This window comes from Alosa alosa, chromosome 12 (genome assembly GCF_017589495.1).
Source record: "Alosa alosa isolate M-15738 ecotype Scorff River chromosome 12, AALO_Geno_1.1, whole genome shotgun sequence".
Taxonomy (NCBI): Eukaryota; Metazoa; Chordata; class Actinopteri; order Clupeiformes; family Clupeidae; genus Alosa; species Alosa alosa.
This window is the reverse complement of record NC_063200.1, coordinates 29,472,860-29,493,659: the sequence shown is the minus strand read 5'-3', so window position 1 is coordinate 29,493,659 and position 20,800 is coordinate 29,472,860. Positions and strand designations below refer to the sequence as shown.

At 45.8% G+C, this 20,800-nt stretch overlaps 2 protein-coding genes across 2 annotated transcripts; one reads left to right on the top strand and one right to left on the bottom strand.

Moving 5' to 3' along the window:
* The first annotated feature begins 1,204 nt into the window (after window positions 1–1,204).
* On the top strand, window positions 1,205–3,250 carry nefla (neurofilament light chain a). Its single transcript, XM_048258774.1, is given in 4 exon segments — window positions 1,205–1,990; window positions 1,992–2,313; window positions 2,549–2,673; window positions 2,768–3,250. Coding segments are annotated over 4 exon segments (1,623 nt in total). The 5' UTR covers window positions 1,205–1,286; the 3' UTR covers window positions 3,240–3,250.
* A 4,452-nt stretch (window positions 3,251–7,702) lies between these two features.
* Window positions 7,703–12,812, bottom strand: nefma (neurofilament medium chain a). Its single transcript, XM_048258773.1, has 3 exons — window positions 11,603–12,812; window positions 10,313–10,437; window positions 7,703–10,160 (listed from the first exon to the last, which is right to left on the bottom strand). Exons 1-3 carry the CDS (start codon window positions 12,638–12,640, stop codon window positions 8,654–8,656), a joined length of 2,670 nt encoding a protein of 889 aa, XP_048114730.1. The 5' UTR covers window positions 12,641–12,812; the 3' UTR covers window positions 7,703–8,653.
* Window positions 12,813–20,800: the final 7,988 nt, after the last annotated feature.

The following is a 20,800-nucleotide window of genomic DNA, read 5'->3' as shown; positions in this document are numbered from 1 at the left end:
TGAAAACAAAGACAGCGTTAGTGCTGATGCTCCTTGGTCTGATTGTAATAGATATGCCAAGTCATTGTAGCGCTTGCACAGGGGTTTGCACTGGGCTCTCCGAGGCAGCATCAGCACACTGTACCCCCCTCTCTCCCTCTCTTCCTCCTCCTCCTCCTCTTTCCTCCCCTCTCTCCTTCCACCCCGTCTCCCATTCCTCTCCACCGAGACCAGAAGTGCTGGTCAGCAGCACAAGACTGTTGACTAGTCAGACTTCTGTTCCAGTGGGATGGGGGTGATATTTTTTTAAACTAACTAAGCAACATAACAATAGAGCCATTTAACAAACTATACCTGTAGGGACAGATTCATTGTACACAAGCTGGGACATTGGTAATTCTACGTAATATGTAAACACATAGATACATTCATATATGCATACATGTATACCTACTGTTTCCAACTTTCCATACATCCATATGCATACATACATTCATACATACACATATACATGCAAACATGGATACTTACAGGTACAGCCATACATACCAACATACATAAGCATACAGTATGCTTAATTTAGTGTGTATGAATAAGACGGACATCATACTGAGCGTGGGAAAACACTTTATATCCATAATGCACCACTCTTTTGTCCCAAGCAAAGAAGTGTGTCACTATACTGTAGGGCATTCAAGGTCTGTGGATGATAGTCTCAATTTGACCAGCAGAGGGAGTAGAGCTGCATTATTAGAAATACAGCAAAGACATACCATCATCCTCCTATTGTAAACTCATACACTCTCTAGTTCTCTCACTGACGTTATCCTCTCAGTATCCTCTCAATGATGTTAATATTGCTATCAAAATGTGTTAATTATTGTGATTATACATTTTCTCAAGAGTCTAATTTGTGTGGGAAAGTGCTTTATTTTCCGAGTGACCTTGGAGGTGAGGTTATTCTAGGCAGCCGAGAGTTGGAGGAAAGCTAATCTCTCTGGGCTGGAGCTGTGCTGCTCTTCCTCTTTCAGACTCTTTGTTTCTGCACCTCCCTCTTTCTCTCGTTCCTCTCTATATTGATCCCGCAGAGTCAGGCTTTGGAGGGGGCGGGTGGAGGAGGAGGAGGAGGAGGGGTGTGTGTGTGTGTGTGTGTGTGTGGGGGGTGTTGGAGAGTGTGTGTGCGTCAATGCTTCCCCACCTGCTATAAAAGCCGAAGTGTCTGCAGCAGTCGAGCAGAGCTGAGCAGGGCTCCGGTGGACAACCAGAGGCAGAAAAGAGACCGAGAGATAGATCCCTCCATCGCCACCATGAGCTACGACCCGTACTACCCCTCCTCCTACAAGCGATGGTACGGGGACAGCGCCCCGCGGCAGGCCCCGAGGACGCGCTCCTCCACCCGGGTCATGTACTCCACCCACGGGGCAGCCCCCCTCTCCTCCAGCGCCTCCTCGCGCCTCCACCACTACCTGTCCCCGAGCCGTGCGTCCAGCACGGCCGCCATGGAGCTGGACCTGAGCCAGGCGGCCCACATCAGCTCCGAGTTCCGGGTGGTGCGCACGCAGGAGAAGGCCCAGCTGCAGGAGCTGAACGACCGCTTTGCCGGCTTCATTGAGCGCGTGCACGAGCTGGAGCAGCAGAACCGGGCGCTGGAGGCCGAGCTGGGGCTCCTCCGCCAGCGGCACGCCGAGCCGTCCCGCCTGCGCGCCCTCTACGAGCAGGAGGCGCGGCGCCTGCGCGACGCCACCGAGGAGGCGCGCCTGGAGCGCCAGGCGGCCCTGGAGGCCCGCGAGCGCGCCGAGGAGGCGCTCCACGGCCTGCAGGCCCACTACGAGCAGGAGGCGCTGGGCCGCGAGGAGGCCGAGGGCAAGCTGCTGGAGGCGCGCAAGGCGGCCGACGAGGTGGCGCTGCAGCGCGCCGAGCTGGAGAAGCAGGTGGAGACGCTGGCCGACGAGCTGGCCTTCCTCAAGCGGCTGCACGAGGGCGAGGTGAGCGAGCTGCAGGCGCAGGTGCAGTACGGGCTTCACGCTGTCGCGGGAGACCGAGGCGGCCGACCTGTCCAGCGCTGCGCGACATCCGCTAGTAATGAGCGCTGGCGGCGCCGCTAACATGCAGTCGGCCGAGGAGTGGTTCCGCGGCAAGGTGGGCTCGCTGACCGAGACGGTGGCGCAGCACAGCGACGCCGTGCGCAGCTCCAAGGACGAGGCCGGCGAGTACCGCCGGCAGCTGCAGTCGCGCATCCTGGAGATTGACGCCTGCCGCGGCCTCAACGACTCGCTGGAGAAGCAGCTGCATGAGATGGAGGATAAGCAGAGTGGTGAGATCGCCGCCATGCAGGTCAGTGGTGGTACTGCAGCTAGCACTTGTAGTTAGCAATAGTGTAGCAATAGTGGGCTAGCTTTTCATTTAATGACTTCCTATTGTCAGTGTATTCTGAGGACTCTTTTGAATATGAATCCAGGTTCAGATTATGTACATTATTTACATCCAGAATATATACATTGCATAAATATATCAAAATGGGTTGCATCCTCATACAGTATCATGCATGCTATTTATTGTTTCCTTGCAGGACACAATCGGCCAATTGGAAGATGAGCTGAGGGCCACTAAGGGGGAGATGGCTCACTACCTGAAAGAGTACCAGGACCTCCTCAATGTTAAAATGGCCCTTGACATTGAGATTGCTGCATACAGGTACAGCTACTCTAAACCCTCCATGGCTATGTAACTAAGACATGCTAAAAGGTAAAACCCTCAGAGTATGATGATGCACCTGTGTTTCTTCCAGAAAATTGCTGGAAGGGGAGGAGTCTCGCTTCAATGTGGGCATGGGCGGTGGCGTGTCCAGCCTGTACTCCCACAGCCTGTCCGCTGGGCCTGTCTTCTCACGGCCTCTCTTCTCCAGCATGAGCTCCAGTGTCCCCTACCTGCTCAGCTCTCGCCTCCTCAGCTCGTCCTACTCCTCCGCTGACGAGGTCATCACCTCCGCCCAGGCCCCCAAGGCCGAGGCCACCCCCACCAAGGAAGAGGAGGAGGAGGAGGAAGAGGAAAAGGGAAAGGAGGAAGAGGAAGAAGTGAAGGAGGAAGAAGAGAAAGAGGAGGAAGCAGAGGAAGAGGAGAAGGGAGAGGAGGAAGAGGAGAAGGAGGAAGAAAAGGAAGAAGGAGAAGAAGCCGAGGCGGAGGCTGAGGCTGAGGCTGAAGGTCAGTCTGATCTGCTTCCTGTATATTTGTTTATTATTGTGTGTAAAAATACATATTAGGATTGTTTATCACATACCATTCTTGGTATTTTCTCTATGCATATTCATTAACTAAGTTGAATTTGAAACAGAAATACTATGAAACATGTTGACACATTCCTTTGTCTTTCTCAGGAGGTGAAGAGGAGGACCAGAAGGAGGAAGGTGCCGGAGAGGAGGAAGAGGAGGAGGAAAAGAAAGAGGGAGAAGAAGCAGAGGAGGAGGGAGCCAAAGAGAGCGTAGAGGAAGGAGCTGAAGAAGCAGGAGAGGTGGAGAGCTCCGAGGCGAAGGAAGAGGAGAAAGATGAGGCTGCAAAAGACGAGGGGGAGAAGGAGGAGCCCGCTAAGGAGGACGGAGAGAAAGAAGCACCCGCAAAAGAGGAGGTGAAAGAAGCCGAGGCCAAAGCCGAGCCAAAAGAAGAGAAGAAAGCTGACGTGAAGGAAGAGAGCAAAGCGAAGGAGGAGAAGAAGAAAAGTGATGAGAAGGCCGAAAGTGAGACGGTGAAAGATGAAGGCGAGAAACCCAAACCGGCCCCAAAGGAGACTGTGAAACCGGAGGAAGAGAAGAAAAAGGAGGAAGCGGTAAAGAAAGAGAAGAAAGATGAGAAAGAAAAGAAAGACGACAAAGACAAGAAGGAGGAGCCTGAGAAAGCCAAGGCCAAAAAGTAAAAGCACAGGATGCCAACAACGTTAACCCCCTTCTACACGTAAACCATATGTGCACACCTGACAAACGAGTTAAGACATGACAAATAAACCTCTGCAATGTGCTTGCAATTCTGGTGCTTCAACACAATAGCCCTGTTTTTCAGTGCAGTACTGTATCAAGGCTCAATAAAGTACAATAGATCAGTTCATACCTATACTGTAAAGTTTTGGCCACACACTAGGCCTCTGACTATGTGACTAATTATTGTGAACCAGCTCTACAGGAACAGAACCTGTCTTCAGAATGTTGAGCACTACTGCTAATGCAATAAAATCTCCCTGAACAACAAAACTGTCCTATGTCATGGTTTCATTGTATGTGATTGTATGTGATAGAATGTAATCGTTCTACGTAGTTAATCAGACTTCATCATAATCAGAATCATCATGTTTGTGCATTATGAGCAATGCAATGGCTAACATTTTATTCTGATAATATCTAGGAATAGCCTGACGAGCCAGACCCACATTAAAATTAAATTTTCTGCCGCTAGAGTGCGTCTAGATTTCTAGGCTAATCTAGGAACCAACTGGACAAAAATAGGTTAAAATAAACTAATAGGTAATAGGTTAAGAAGACTTGAAATCTAAAAAATAAATAAAAAAAACTTGAAACCTAATGCTTATCTTCCGATAAGATAACTTTTATCCCTGGTATAAGTAGGTCTACATACATATAAATAACTTTCAATTATTTGATATTTTACCTCTGTTTCCTTTGTAGTATTAAGTAGGTTACTCAGGTATCTCATGTTCTTGTTTTACACAACTTTAAAACAAATACTCTTAACAAGTAGGGCAGGCAGAGAATGCAGCATTCTGCTGTAAGCCTGGGCTAGATCAATCTGTCCAGTCCTGGGAGAATTTGGTGAATAGTTTCACTTAAAATGGGCCATACCATGAAAGCTTTGGAAACATTCTTGGTGAGTCCACCTTCATTTGTATCCTTCCGCTTACATAGATGATTCTAGATACATCATCTGTAAGTTGCTTTGGATAAAAGCTAATTTAATAAATGTCAATGTAAAAAGTAAATATCTAATGTTTTAGGCTACTAAGTAAATTCCTTTTATTCACAATTCATATATGAACATTTAATGTTAATCAAATCCACTGTTTAATTTGTTCATCTTGTGCCTGTCAGCCTGATGTCCCTGCATGGTCAGACACCCTCACCTTGGCCACCCACAAACATCTGATGACAGTCAGACAGAGTTGTGCCCAGTTAGCATCTGTCTACTGTGTGGGACTGCGGTGTTGGTGGGGCTGTCATCTCTTTGGCATGCTTGTGACATCCAGGACACTTGTTAGGAGAGTATGGTCTTGCAGAAAGAATGACCTCCAGGGTGTGTTGTCCATCCAGTCCTCGAGAGCATGTCTCTAGCAGTTTTTAGGAAGATGGCAGGCAGCTACATGAATGGTATCTGCTATGCCTTAACCCTCCTACAAAGGGCTTTCCGTTAAGTATCTGAGGGTTCAATTTCAGTCTATTTATCTGGTTTATATAAACAATCTCTATCCTGATGTTGCAGGCAGGCTGGCAGATTCTTTGTGAAAAAGCATCTTGCTCTCTCTCTCTCTCTCTCTCTCTCTCTCTCTCTCTGTGTGTGTGTGTGCACTCCCCCTACACACACACCCACACATATCACACATGCACCCACCCAAAAGCACACATCTCAGTACTGTTGTGAAATGCAGTCGTCGCCTCAGGACTCTCAGGGGTGATGGGGTTGGCACAGTGTGAAGCTGTGGTCACAAAGCAGAAACTAAAATCTGCAGACCGCCAGTCCTCAGTTTTCAGAACACTCTGCACTGGCACCAGTTAACTCAGTAGAGCCGTCAGCATCAATATTATTGTGTATTATGTGCCGTCAGCATCAATATTATTGTGTATTATGTGTTTCAACCACACATGAATATGAACGTGTCAGCTATAATTCAAGAAAACAATACAACTGCAGTCACTGCAAAAGAAGGGGAATAGGATCCTTGTTTATTAAAGATATCATTTTTATTATGCTTGACGTGTTGATGCTGAGAGAAAACAGATGAATTTGTTTTGTTTTGAAAACATCTCTTCAGTGTGGACATGTGGTGGCTTTATGTAAAAGCTTAATCTGCTAAGACCCACTCTGCAGTCTGGAATTAAAATCACATTCTGACCACAAAACGCCTTGAACCAAAGCCCCAAACTGGGTGGAAGCGTAAATCTCTTTTCTCATCCTTACACCGTGACGTGAGCCTGGCTCTTTAAGAGGTCTGAGTGAGAACAGACCCCTGTGTCCTGACGCTGCTCTACTTCTCTATTTGGGATTCAGGACATACCCTGCACTGTAGTGACAGGCACCCTGACGGGCAAATGCTCGCTTAACACCTGCTTTTTTCAGTTTCCTATCTGATATGAAATCCGAGATGTGTCCAAAAAAAAACTCAAGAATCTTGAGAATTGAGGCAATAATAGAAAACACAATATATAAACTGCCACAGATATATATTTTCTATATATAGCCTGGACTGAACAACTCAAGTGGCACACTGAGATAATTCCTCGATGCATATAATATAGCGCACCGCAAAGTTATGTCTGTTCCTAGAGGATTCTGAATACTGTAGGATACTGCGCAATGAACTCGGATGCTTACCAACACCGCAAATGATGACGTTCAGAGAGTCTGCACTGCAGAGATGCTCACCCGGTCAGATGTTCGACAGCTCTGTGCCAGGCTACAGTAATAATGACCGAATAAAACCTGTGACTCACTCGCACTAATATTAAGTTGAAGTTCTATATTTTATATGTTAGCACATTGTCTGCCATTGCTGACGTCTCGCTATGATATACAACTACAGTATGCTATGTGGGCGGTTGTACACGTTTCTCAGATTACGTGATTCTGCTTCGGTATATTTTCCTACTTAGAGTAGAATATGGAAGTCATTTCATACATATTGTTATTAGGCATGTATCCTATGATTTGCTTTGCCCTGACTTACTAAAACACATTATTTTAATTTATTTCAGTCATAGGACAAGGCGAATGTGCAGTGCTAGCTAACCTTTGCTTTTGAAAATGAAAGATATCTATATGTTCCATCTCTGTATCTAAACAGGACTGTGGTTTTCCTGGACCCGTGTGGGTCATCTGAGGACAGCGGTGTTTCCTGCTGTGTCGGTGAATGAGTTCAGCTGAGGACGTTTACTATCCCTGAGCCAATCAATACAAAAGCCCTGTAAGCACATCTATAATGGTCATTTTGTAAAAATAGAAAGTGAACATAGGTCCATCTCTCCTAATGCTTTCGAGCGACCTTGACTAGAAATAGACGCCTTTGCCATTTTTAGCAGACTTTTTCCAACAGGGCTACAAATCATGACCCAATTCACATCATGTTGGTGAAATAGTAAACCTCTCAAACCATTAAAGTCATATAATAAATAAACATTAAACTCATATCATGAATCAATTTTACACTCTAAAACTATCTACTCACCTCAGGCATTAGGGTGTTGCAACACACCTTGCCACAGTTTCTAATACCTGACTAACTGACTATTTTGTTCTATATGTAAGTCAATAAAAATAATGTATTTGCAGAAACTTCAGTACATTTATTTTTGATCTTCCAATCCTGTATTTCATTGCTAATGTTAAAAGTTCATTTCCAAATGACATTGGAACCTCTTTCATATTTGTCTTTTTTTGGGGCTTTCTTGATAATGATATCATGTGTATATGTAATGAGACAGACATTCGAAGGACAAGAGAGAGACAGTAAGCCTTTTAATATGACATTTATTGAGCAAATGCTGCTGAGAAATTCATCATGATGACTAAAGACATGGGATTGCAAACAGTAGCACCTCATTTTATATTCAGTATTTAAATTCAAGTCCTTTCTAGGCATACAAGAATGTATGTGTGCGCATTTTTATTATTTTTCAATTGCACTGGTTAGGTAAACATAATAGACAACAGTAAAAAGCATGTTTAAGGCTAGGAGTTTCTTAGTTGCTTTAGGTACTGTATATGTATGGTCATGGGTTTGTCGTTCCAATGTCATTCTTTTCAGTAAATGTGTTGTGTTGTCTTCATTTTTGGCTCAGTTGTTATCCTCCCGTGAATTGTAAGGCTACTTCAGTTTTACCCCTACGGTCCCTGTTCACTTAAACCAAATAAACTTCTTTTGACTTCAAGTACTTTTTGTCACTCTCACTCTCCCATCCATACTCTCAGTACGCATAACATGTATTCCTTATGCCATACACAGGTGCACACACACCCACACACACACACACACATGTTCACACTCTCACACACTCACTGTAAATCTACCCCAAGCAGTGGGAGAGTATTGCTCCTTTCCTGAACTAGCATGCAGACACCAAATACCCCATTACCCCGCCCATGTTCTGCAGAGAGAGAATGAAGGAAAAGAAAGAAACAAAGACAGAGAGATTACCCCCGCTCAGCCCTCTCCATCTGCAGCGAAGCCCATTGAAAGCTCTCTCTCAACATGCATGTTTTTGAGGTTTTTTAGCTTGGACGCATCTTATGGCTTCTCTCTAATGCTGCATTGTCTTGATTTAATCTGTTTGAGTGATTAGCATGAATACATCTTTCTAATTTGTTATGGTTTCTTTGTTATGTTAGTTTTTGTCGATTGTTGTATTTTTCGTGATTGCTTCATCTTCACCTTCGCTTCCTGTCTCAACATGTTTGAGGGTGTTCACTCGGCCTCGGTGACCTGCTTGACAGCCTGGGAGGAGTGCTTCTCCACCTTCTTGGTGGAGACCATCTTCTCCTGGACCACTTCCTCCACCTCCTTGACGGTCTCCGTGACAGTCACTGACTTTGTGACATGCTTGGCTCCGTCCTCTCCGGTGGTGATTGTCTCCACGGTTTGAGTGATGATCACCTTCTGGCTGGGGTCATCTTTGGATGGGCTCTCCTCCTCCACGCCGTTGGAGATCACCTCCTTCTCAGCAGGCTCCTTCTCCTCTTCCTTCTTGCCCTTTTCAGCTTCTTTCTTTTCATCCTTCTTCTCTGCTGGCTCAGGTTCACTCTTCTTCTCTACTTTCTCGGGGGCAGCTTTGGGGGCCTCCTCTTTTGGGGGCTCAGCTTTCTTCTCCTCCTTCTTGGGTGATTCTGCAGCTTTGGGCTCCTCTTTCTTGGGGCTCTCAGTCTTGGGGGCCTTTGGAGCTTGTGCCTTGGTCGGCTCACTCTTCACAGCTTCAGGTTTTGGGGACTCACTCTTTGGGGACTCAGCCTTTGGAGATTCAGGTTTTGGAGACTCAGCTCTTGGAGATTCACTCTTTGGGGACTGGGTCTTTGGGGATTCAGCTTTTGGAGATTCACTCTTTGGGGCCTCTGGTGTGGCAGTCTTGGAGGTCTCTGTCTTTGGGGCTTCAGCCTTGGTTGCAGGTGCTTCAGATTTCTCTTCCTTCTTCTTCTCATCTTTGGCGGCCTCCTTCTCTGGCTCTGCTTTGGTCTCCTTCTCGTCACCACTTCCTGCATCAGATTTTGCTTTGTCATCACCAGCCTCTTCTTCCTCCTCCTCTTCCTCTTCAGCTTTTTCCTCTTCTTTGTCACTTTCCGCCTTCTCTTTCTCTGGAGAGGCCTTTGACTCTGGGGCCTTGGTGCTCAGCACGGTCTCTTCCACCTCCTGAGCCTCATCCTCTCCTCCTTCTCCCTTATCCCCCTTCTCTCCTTCCTCCTCTCCTCCCTCTGCCTCTCCTTCTCCCTCTCCTTCCTTGCCTTCTTTCTCCTCTTCACCACCCTCTCCTTCTTCCTCTTCATCTCCAGCCTCTTTTTCTCCTCCTTCCTCTTCCTCTTCCTCTTCCTCACCAGGAGCGCTTGTGCTGAGTTTAGCATCACTAGCGGCTACCACCTCCTCCTCCTCTGCCTCAGCCTCTTCCTCTTTCTCATCTCCCTCCTCTTTCTCTCCCTCCTCTTCACCAGCTTCATCACCTTCCTCACCCTCTCCTTCACCTTCATCCTCCTCTCCGCCTTGGTCTCCTCCTAGAGCAGCAGCCAGCTCATTGGCTATCTCGGCCAAAGCCTCATCCATTTCAGCCTTTTCATCCTCAACACGGGTCTCCTCAATGATTTCCTCCACAAACTTGTGCTGCACCTTAAGCTTGGGGGGCTCACTTTTGACCTTGGAGATCTTGGTGGTGACAGACTGACGGTAAGGGTAAGTGCTGAAGTGTGTCTCCTCCCCTTCTAGAAGTTTCCTGGATGATTAATAACAGAAACAAATATTTGTATGTTTATATTATAATATAACATATTTATATTTCATAAATGTTGTTACTTACATATTCATTCTCCACCTAAAACTACATACATGCATGTAAAGGATAATCAATGTAAAAAGCTGCTTTACCTGTAAGCAGCAATCTCTATATCAAGAGCCATCTTGACATTGAGTAGATCTTGGTACTCGCGCAGGTGGCGAGCCATTTCCCATTTCGTGCTCTTCAATTCATTGTCCAGTTGATTGATTGTTTCCTGTGTGATAAGATGAGAGTTACTATTATGAACTGCAACACTGAAACAAATCATAAGAATCAGAGCTGACAGATGTAGCTCTTATTGTTTAAAACCTCTCACGCAGATGACATAGATACCTGTGTGTCAGATTATGATTCATTCACGCATACTGCATATGTATCAGGGCGTGGTTCTAACTCACATCAGACTAAAAAAAAATGCGTCACTCGTTAATCCAACAGAACCACTATGGCACTGCAATAATAAGGGAAAGTGTTTCTAAGTGTTATTACGGTTGGTTTTAAATTAAAAAAAATACAAAAGCTTTACAAGGAATATTATTTTGTATGGTGTATGTTTTTAGATGAGGGTGTATTAATGTTTGAATTTCAACTGTCTATCATCATCATACTAGTTTTCTCTTTTCCTCTTTTTTTTACCTTTTTTTTTTTAGAAAATACTATTTTGACGCATTAAAGCAATTTGCGGGTTATTGGGTTCGTATTTTATTTCAAGGGCGCCCAGTGGCGTGTCTGGTATTCCTCCTTGATGTCTAGTGGGGTGATGTGAGGACGCAGCCAATCCATACACTGAGCTGCAGCTCTGACTCAGCAAGGAACAAAACAGGGGGGTGATTGTGTCTGCCTCGCATTGCCTCTAACCCCCCTCCACTCGATTTGGGCGAGTCCTTGAATTGTTCACTCGTCGCTGTGTGAAATGACTGCAATCCATTTAGTCTGTCTCTGTTGTGCAGTTTTTTCACAGATACAGAATGCCCTCAAGCGAAACCCCTTTGCACACCTGCATGTAGTTTTAACTCCCTTTGTATTTTACTATCAAGCAAGTGCATATTGATTGAATCCCCCTAAAACGTCATAAAATCAGTCGGTGCCTTTATGGATAATTCACATGGACATACTGGCTATGCAAAGAATTACAGAAACCTTGGTATTCTTTTCACAGCATATCCTTTTACCTACACCATTGTTAGGAGCTAAGTCTGCGATTCTAACACTAGTGAATAAAGCTGATTTAAAGCACTGGAGACGTGACGCACTTTTGTGTCAATGTCATCCCAACCTATATCCACACCTTTAGCAAGACTTTAAGTACAAAGCACATGCATGTAGAATATTAAAACTAAGAAATGCTAAAGTTATTCCACTTTGAATAATTCACCCACCTGAAGGCTGGCCATGTCACTGTTGTGTCGGTCCTCGATGTCAGTGAGTTGTCTCTCAAGTGAGTCCTTCGTTCCCCGAACGGACTCGAGTTCGATGGTCTTGGACTGGAGCTGACGGCGGTAGTCTGCGATCTCATCCCGGGCGGATTTGATTGCATCTTTGTTTTGTTCCGCCGCCTCGTTCAGCTTGGAAAACTTGCACATAAACCAGTCTTCTACTTGCTGTAGATTTTGGGAAGAGTGCCCTTCCAGCTGTGAGCGGATCTCCCGGAGCGCCTCAGTGAGGTCGGTCTTCTGGTAGTCCCTCTTCTCCATACTGATCTGCGACTCTTGAACTTGGGCGAGCAGCTCATTCACCTCTTCTTCATGGTTGTTGCGAATGAAAGCGATTTCATCCTGCAGTGACTGAACTTTCTTCTCCAACTCTGCCTTCACTAATGTCGAGTCTGTCGTGTCCTTCTTCAGTGCACGGATGATGGCTTCCGTCTCCTCCCTGATACGGGCTTCCTCATCGAAGCGGTCCCTAAGCCTCTGGATGTCTTCCTCGATGTGCTCCGTGTCCAGCTGAATCTGCGCCTTTTCGTGGTGGATCTGCTCCAGCATGGCGCGCAGTTCTTGCAGCTCCTGGTCGTAAACATCACCAAGTTTAGATTGCGACGCTTGTCTCTGCCGCAGTGCCTGAATCTCTGCCTCAATCTGCCTGTTCTGCTGCTCCAGGTAGTGCACCTTGTCGATGTAACCGGCGAAGCGGTCGTTGAGCCCTTGGAGCTGTTCCTTCTCGTTGGTGCGCTTGTAGTCTCCGTTTAGAATTGATGTCTGGCCGTAGTCGACGCTGTCGGCAGAGCTGAGCACAGCGGAGCTGTAGGTTCGGGCCACCGGCGTGCTGACGGTCCTCTTATACGTTACACTGGAACCGGGGCTTGCACGGGACCAGGACTGGGAACGATACCCGCTGGAGGGAGAGCCGCTGGAGCGGACGTAGGTAGTCCTGGAGTCCATCATTCTCCGACTCCCTATAGAGTCCATCGGGTAACTCATCTGGGCAGGCGGGGGGTGAGCGTGCGAATGACGGGTACAGTGTGAGGTGGAGGCGTGTGGTGTGTTCCTGTGTGTAAGTGTGGGGTGTGTGGCTCTCACAGCATCAGTAAGTCCTACGACCCGCCTTTTATATCTGAGGCGCAGTCGCTAACGACTACAAGCTTTGCCTTGACTGGACAATTGATCCGTCCAAGTAGGAGGGAACCTTTTCAGCCCCCCCGTCACGTTCTGCATCAGTGGATCAAGATACCGGTCAAATACAGCACATGGGATGAGTCTGCATTGGCCCCCACTAAAACAAAAAACATAGAAATAAGCAATGGGTTGCACTGAGTTCAAAGAACAAAGCAAATACGGTTGAAGATGTATGCATTCATTAGGTGGGTAAATGTGTGGTTTAGACTATTCAATTCCAGATGTAATACAAAAATGTTCCCCAACTTGGCTCAAAATAGTTCATTGTAAATGTCTCATATTTCACAGCAGCACTAAATTGGCACCAGTAACAACAACGGTGAATGCAGCTCAGAAACAACGAAGGATGACTTCTAAGTTATCTCGGCAATCAGCAATTATTTAATTCCATTCCCGTTATATATGTCTGGATAAAAATGCAGAGCCGTTGCGTTGATGAAAAGACGCTGAGTCGTTTTCAGCACCATGGACAGCACCGGATATTATCTGAAACATTTACATCTCTACATCTATCTGAGAAGAGATGAAAATGTTTCATTCTATCCAATGCAGTGTCTTTCAGTTAAACAGTCAACAATCAGCGGTAAATAAATATATACAATAAATTACCAAAACACTCTTGTTGAATCAATTTCTGGTTTATAATTTTCTTGCACAATTGTATCTGTCTCTATCTATAGGTTTGCTTTTAACAGTTTGGACGGTTAAACAAACCTTTTTTGCATTTGTTCCAGTAGCCTATTCGATGGAAACAGACATTCACAATTGTCATTCACAATATTCTTATAGCCTATACAGACATTCATTGTGCATTGCATTTGTCGGAGGACAACGACAGTAGCCGATTAATCATTCTTTGTCGTAAACAAAGCTGGACTAAACAATCGAGGGATACAATTATTTTAATTTGCGCTCTATAGTGTGGACAGAAGCATACATAATACATGTTATTTATTTTTTAGTTTGTTATTTATTTATTGTGTTGACACTGATTACATACAATGTAAAAGTGCAAAGTGCAAAGTCAAGGTAGGTCGTAGGACGTGGACGTAGGACTCTGGTCAGTATGCGTCTCTGCGTGTAATTATATTTCAGTCCGGGAGACTGATTCTAATCTTTTCTTTGAAATATAAAAGTCGGCCGTTCCCCGGGACGTTTTATTAGTCTGGATAGAGCTGTTTGATAGATTATCTGTGCTAGTTTAATGTGGTGTTAAATGTAGTTGGTGAGACCTCGCTGTGTGGCGGTCAAAATGATTAGGTTCGTACCACAGTGGTGGCATGTCAAAGGAATATTACAGTAGTGGACTGAATTTCAAATAGGCCTAGATATTTTTTCTCTGTTGTTTAAAATGGTGTGCTACAACAAGATTGGATCATTATAACTGTAAAATGCAAATTTCACTGTAAATATTTTTATGTTTTATCATCAACGCTACAGTTGCTTCCGAGTATAACTTTGCTTGCATGCCAGACCTTTCTCAAACACACTGTGCATGCCGTGCACACGTGTGCCACCTAATGGTCCATCAGGGTGTCTCAGGATAGAACTCTACAATATTTCCATGCATTACTTGAGCATGCCAACCCTTAAAGCCAGATAACCTGAGAAGCCTAGACAGCAATTTAAAACAAGAAACTTGGTCAACTCTGCCATGTATACAGCTAGTATAGGAAATATTTAAGTAGTAAGTTTAGGTGTCCAGTGTTTGGTTATTTTTGTAATTCATAATAAACTGGGTTATGCTTTGTCAGATGTGATTACAGGCAAGTTCCTGATGCATTGTTGCTGTCATAAACGTATTTAGTGTTGCCCTCCATCATACAGTAAATGGATTTTGTCCACTAAGTACAGAATGCATTTAATCAAACTGAGAGGGCTCCAGTCAAAGGGAAGACTACTGTCAGTCTCATTGATGTACTGCTGTTGGTACTGCAGTGTGATGTCACTACAGGCTCCTTGGCTGCAGATTCTGCAGGTAATGCAGGAGCATGCACTGCAGATTAGACCCCCTGGCGCCTGGAGAGTTTAAAGTGCAAACACAGTCAAAAACGGCAACAAATGCATCCCATTCTGACATTGTGCATCCCAGTGTGAGTGCATTTAGCCAATTCAGAAATGAAACGATGGCAAATGGTGATGGTCACCTTCAGAGGTATAAAGCAGAATCACCAGAAAAAGCAAATTAATGTATTGCTTTCTGGGCAATGAAATTAGACGCTTGCCATTAATCACCCACCTTATTTTGTTATCCCTCTGATTATTTATTTATATCCTCAACAGTTAGCGCTCGGCTAGCGTGCCTAATGCATTTGAGAGCTCAGCCAATTTTAGATCAGTGGTCGGAGCGTGTGCCCAATGCATCGCATGCACTTATTCTGTCTCTATCGTCCTGCTTTGGAAACAATGAATTCAAAATGGAGAGAGCGGGGGAGGTCAAATGGCTCTCCTCTCCACTCCTTTGGGAGTCAACAAAAGGATGGCCTTCTCAGCAGTTACAGTTGTGTGTGTGTGTCTCTGTGTGTGTGTGTGTGTGTGTGTGTGTGTGTGTGTGTGTGTGTGTGTGTGTGTGTGTCTGTGTTGCTCATAAAACCTTGCTGCGCCCTTGAACAGTCATGCATAATTGCCTTTGAACTCTGTGACACCCAACTGCTGGCTCTGTTCTCGTCCTGTGCTGGGCTGTTCTGTGCTGTTCTCTGCTGTCTGGCTGAGGAGCCCCTCCAAGGCAGCTCTATGTGTAAATCAGCCAAGCAGAACCGCAGGGCCAGGAGCAGCTGAAGGTGCTTTTGTGGGGTTGCAGAGGGTGGATAGCTGCAGATGTTAAATGTGGCCAAGGCTCATGTGTGTCTGTGTTTCTGTAGTAATCCAGCCATACTTACACAGACACCCCATACACACATGTGCGTGCATGCACACACACACACACACACACACACACACACACACACACACACACACACACAATGCACAATTAGATAAACATGGCCTCAGAAACATGCACATGAGGTATCTGACTTTGTCCTTATATGTGCTTATTTAGAGATTGTGTTAAAGCTGTGTATGTGATTGGAAGTGTAAGTGTGTGTGTGTGTGTGTGTGTGTGTGTGTGTGTGTGTGTGTGTGTGTGTGCGTGTGTATGTGTGACAATTTTAGCACTCTGGAAACTGGAAATGACATCATGCAGAGGAAGAGAATGCAGAGTATTCTAGTCAGGTTTCTGCAGGTTTCACCAGCTCCTCCTCCACTCTAAACATATGGAAAATATCCCCTCTCAGGGACCATCCAATCTATTTATAACCACACAGAGAGAGAGAGAGAGAGAGAGAGAGAGAGAGAGAGAGAGAGAGAGAGAGAGAGAGAGAGAGAGAGGGGGGGAGAAGGAGAGATGCTTTTTCCAAACCCAGAGATTGGTTTTCGTGGCAAAGACTCAGAGCCCTCCAATCCTAGACCCCCAATTCCTGTCCTCTCTCCCTTTGATCCCATCTTTGATCGTCTCTGTGGACAAACAGGCTGCTCTGTGGATGCTCCTCGGGGGGGCTCCGCCCTGTGCCATGCAGCCGCGTAGAGTGTCAGCGCTCCACTCTGCATCCCTCAAGGACACACACACAGATCACCTCTGCAATATCACTCTGGAGCACTTATGTAGTGCCCCCATTAACTCCCCTTCTATGATGAATAAGCACCAGGTGAGCTCTTTGTGAGTAGGCCTCTAATGCAGCTTGGGAATTAAAAATTTAAAAGAGATTTACATAGCAGCTCCATCCTCACACACTCATCAAGTTTACAACCTCAATCACTGGAGGAGAGACTTTTATGATGGCCATCTTTCTCAAAGAGTGAAAGCATAAAAAGTAGTCAGTTGTCTGTTTCTATAAATGGACTAAGTGGAATTAGACACAATCATATGAAGAAAGCTGACTGGCTATAGGCCATGTTGACATTGGTCTGTTTGTTGCAATATGAACAAGTTAAAAAGTTAAAAAAATTCTGTGAAGAAAAAAAAACTCACGTTAGTGGTAGACCAACATCTGCTAACTTAGAAATCTTAAATTCAGTACATCACATGTATGACCCACTTATCAGACTAAGGGAAAAGGAGCATTCTAACAAAGGAGATAACTGTGTGGAGAACGGTCTCTCTCCATGACTCAAACCCCAGGTGAGAATCTCATTTGGACCCCCTCAGGGCTTACCGAGCTCCTTCTCCGCATATGCAACAACATGACTCAGCAAAAAAAAAAAAAAAAACCCTGAGCAATACAACAGAGGAACCGTACAATGTCTATGGCTGCCCGCGGACAGCATAAAGAGGAGCCGCAATGTTCTGATCTGCTGGGGGTTGGTTCTGAGGCGTGGGTTCTGTGGCGGAACCGCAGGGGGGTCACATAAGGTGGGAGTTGTGCAGGACGGAGGCAGATGCACTCGTTGCACCCATGCCAGCGCCCTGAATGAGACTTCCTCTGCCAGCGCTGCATAATTCATGAAGCCATACGGAGAGAGAGTAGGAGGGAGAGAAGGTGGGAGGGAAGGAGGAAGGGAGGGAGAGAGGGAAAAGGAGAGAACGAGGGAGAGGGATACACCCATGAGAGATAAGAGATGGTGGATGGTAGTGGAAGGCCCCAAGGCGGGATTCAAGCATACTTTGCTTGAATGACTGATTTAGTGTGTATGCGGTGTGTGTGTGTGTGTGTGTGTGTGTGTGTGTGTAGGTGTGTGTGTGTGTGTGTGTGTAGGTGTGTGTGTGTGTGTGTGTGTGTGTGTGTGTGTGTGTGTGTGTTTTTGTGTGCATGTGTGTGGATTGGTGGGTGTGGTGTGTGATCTATGTTAAGCAATCCATCAATATGGCAGAGTCTGTGTGTGTCCTTGCACAAGCAGCATGCCCATGTGATTGATCTCCAGATCAGAGAGAAAGAGAGAGAGAGAGAGAGAGAGAGAGAGCAGGAAAGAGGGCTTTGCAGTGGGGCAAGCCTGCAGTGATGAACAACTCAGCTTTGGCCCACCCTCTCTGGAGCTCCCAGACTGAGTGGGGGGGCTCGGCGTCAGCACATCGATGAGGACCTGGGAGCACATAAGGAGAGCTGGGCTCCATCGATCCAGCACATAAACCCCACACCACCTCACAGGGCTGCACTCTGCCGTCAGTGCTGCTGCACAGATATAAGTACTGGGGCTGCTCTTACACAGGGCTTGCCTCATGTGACGTCAGAGAGAAGAGATGCTGAGTATTCCCAGATTAATAGATTTAAAATAATCTGGCAATTCCGTCCAGGGTGTGATTTTCTGGGTAAATGGGAGAATTTTCCCTTTCTGATGTTTATAGCCCCCCTTCACATTGATTAATGCTACTTCATCTACAAGTAAAGTGCTGCAATCTGCATCTAGTGCAGATAATATAGCCTATAGAAATGGACTGTCACTGTCAGCACGTACTGCTGACACAGCGTCTGTGTGATGTTTTAGCAGCTGCAAGAAATACAGGCGCCATAGTCTACTGTATGGAGCCCACTGTGTTTCATGCTTTGATTTGTTTTCAGTAAAAAAAAACTATGGAGATGGATGTTTACTAACCTGGTAAACAAAACTCATTCACAAAGTGTATAGAGTCTGGTCACTCACTCACTCTCACATATTCTCTCACACACTCCAACACTTGCATCGCAACGGGCGCTAACTTTGAAAACTTTACAACTTTACAAACTGACACTAAACAACATTGGGCAACAATGTATGTGGGCCTACCTTTACTGTAAAGAAATGTACACATTCTTCCTGCAATTTTTGATGTTTACAGGCATTGCTACAACCATTTACCAAAGCCACTTTCAATTTCAAAACTATAGTGTCATCCCCTCTCTAATTGGAGTTAGTTTTTTTCAGGGTTTATTTCAGGGAATCAGCAGCCAAGCGACCATGGCTCTGGATTGTCATGGAGTGGAGGTGTGACGTCACCCAGTGAAGATAAAAAAAAACGCTTCAAAAACACTCCCCCCTCTGATTCCTTTTATAAATCACTCCCTGATTCTACAGATACACTATATGGCATTATGAATGCTTCATTATCTATGCCTCATAGGATCATACAGAAGATAATACATGTGTTTATGTGAATATGTGTGTATGTCTGTCTGTCTGTCTGTCTCTGTGTGTGTGTGTGTGTGTGTGTGTGTGTGTGTGTGTGTGTGTGTGTGTGTGTGTGTGTGTGTGTATGAACTGGGACAGAGCTGCACTGGTAAAAGAAGGATGTGTCTGGGCTCTACACAAACCCAGACAGCCATAAATAACACTAAAGCCCCAACACACCTGCTGGAGTCTGACCTCTACCCCTCTCTCTCTCCACCTGCACTTCTCTCCCTTTCTCTCTCTCTCTCTCTCTCTCTCTCTCTCTCTCTCTCTCTGTGGGTCTGTCTGACTCTTGGTCATGACTCTCAGCAGTCTGTCTGGACTGAGTGAGAGTGACTGCAGTAGTCCCTGGGTGACACTTTCCATCTGTCTGTCTGAAAGCCCCTGCTCCATTCTTCCCACTGTCAATTTAAAGGTTATGCAAGGTGTGTGTGTGTACAGTATGTATATGTGTATGTATGTATATGTGTGTGTGTGTGTGTGTGTGTGTGTGTGTGTGTGTGTGTGTGTGTGTGTGTGTGTGTGTGTGTGTGAGAGAGAGAGAGAGAGAGAGAGAGAGAGAGTGTGTGTGTGTGTGTGTGTATTTGTATTGGTATGTGCATTAATCATTGTGTTTATCTTTGTGTGTGTGCCCTCGAACAGAAGGTCCATTACTGACAGTTACCCCAGCTCAGTAGGGGCTCACAGTGTGGCACCCAACACTAAACACCACTATTAATAACTCCCAAACTCTGAGTGTGTCCTCGCCGAGCTCCGTGAACTCTTCTTAAAGATGTCCTGCTAATTACAATCAGAGTTTGCCGCCCCCCCCCCCCCCCCCCTCTCTCTGTGTGTGATCTGAGCACGACGTGTCCCAGAAGGTCTAGAGGACATTGAGGAGAGGTGGATATGAGAGGATCTCACCGAGGAGAGCTGAATGAGAGCTGGGAGGGGGAGGCAGTGAGTCACACAGCCTGTTTCATCACCATCATCAAGAACAGTGGGAGAGGATTGTAGGGGTGTGTTTCAAAGGAAGAGGTGGTGAGTCTCACACTCTCTCACACACATACACACACACACACACACACACACACACACACACACACACAAACACACACACACACACACACACACACACACACACACACACACACACACACACACACACACACACACACATACACAGAAAGAGAGAGAGAGAGAGAGAGAGAGAGAGAGAGAGGGGGTGCTGATTGAGGTGAGGCAGACAAGTAAGGATGATGTCATATTATGGAGCATTAGATAGGAAGAAAATGCGAAGGAGGGGTTATCCAGAATCTGCAGTTTATCTGCAATGCATCAGTAGCTCTCTTTCTTTCTCTCTCTCTCTCTCTCTCTCTCTCTTTATAATACAAAGAGGATGCAATGCATTACAGATTGATCCAAAATCACGGGATCCTGGGAACTCTGGTTAATCTATGCATAATACATTTCCTCTCCATTATGCATTGCACTCTATGTTGTATTTTGTAGAGGACTGATGCGTTGCGTGGCCCAGCTCACCTTGTGTTTTCCTCAGCTGGCTGTAGGGGAGGGGGGGGCACAGTGGTCATCTGATAAAGCTCGACCAATGAGACAAAGCAATCAAGTGAGGTTAGATAGTGGAGAAGTGGGATAAGAGATCACGCACAAATGCACGCACACACACACACACACACACACACAGAGAGAGAGAGAGAGAGAGAGAGAGGTATACATACATCTATATACTGTCCTACAAAGCACACAAGAACCTCTCTCTCTCTCTCTCTCTGTCTCAAACACACACACACACATGCACACACTGAAAAGCCATATAGAGGCTGTACAGATATATCAATTCAGGTT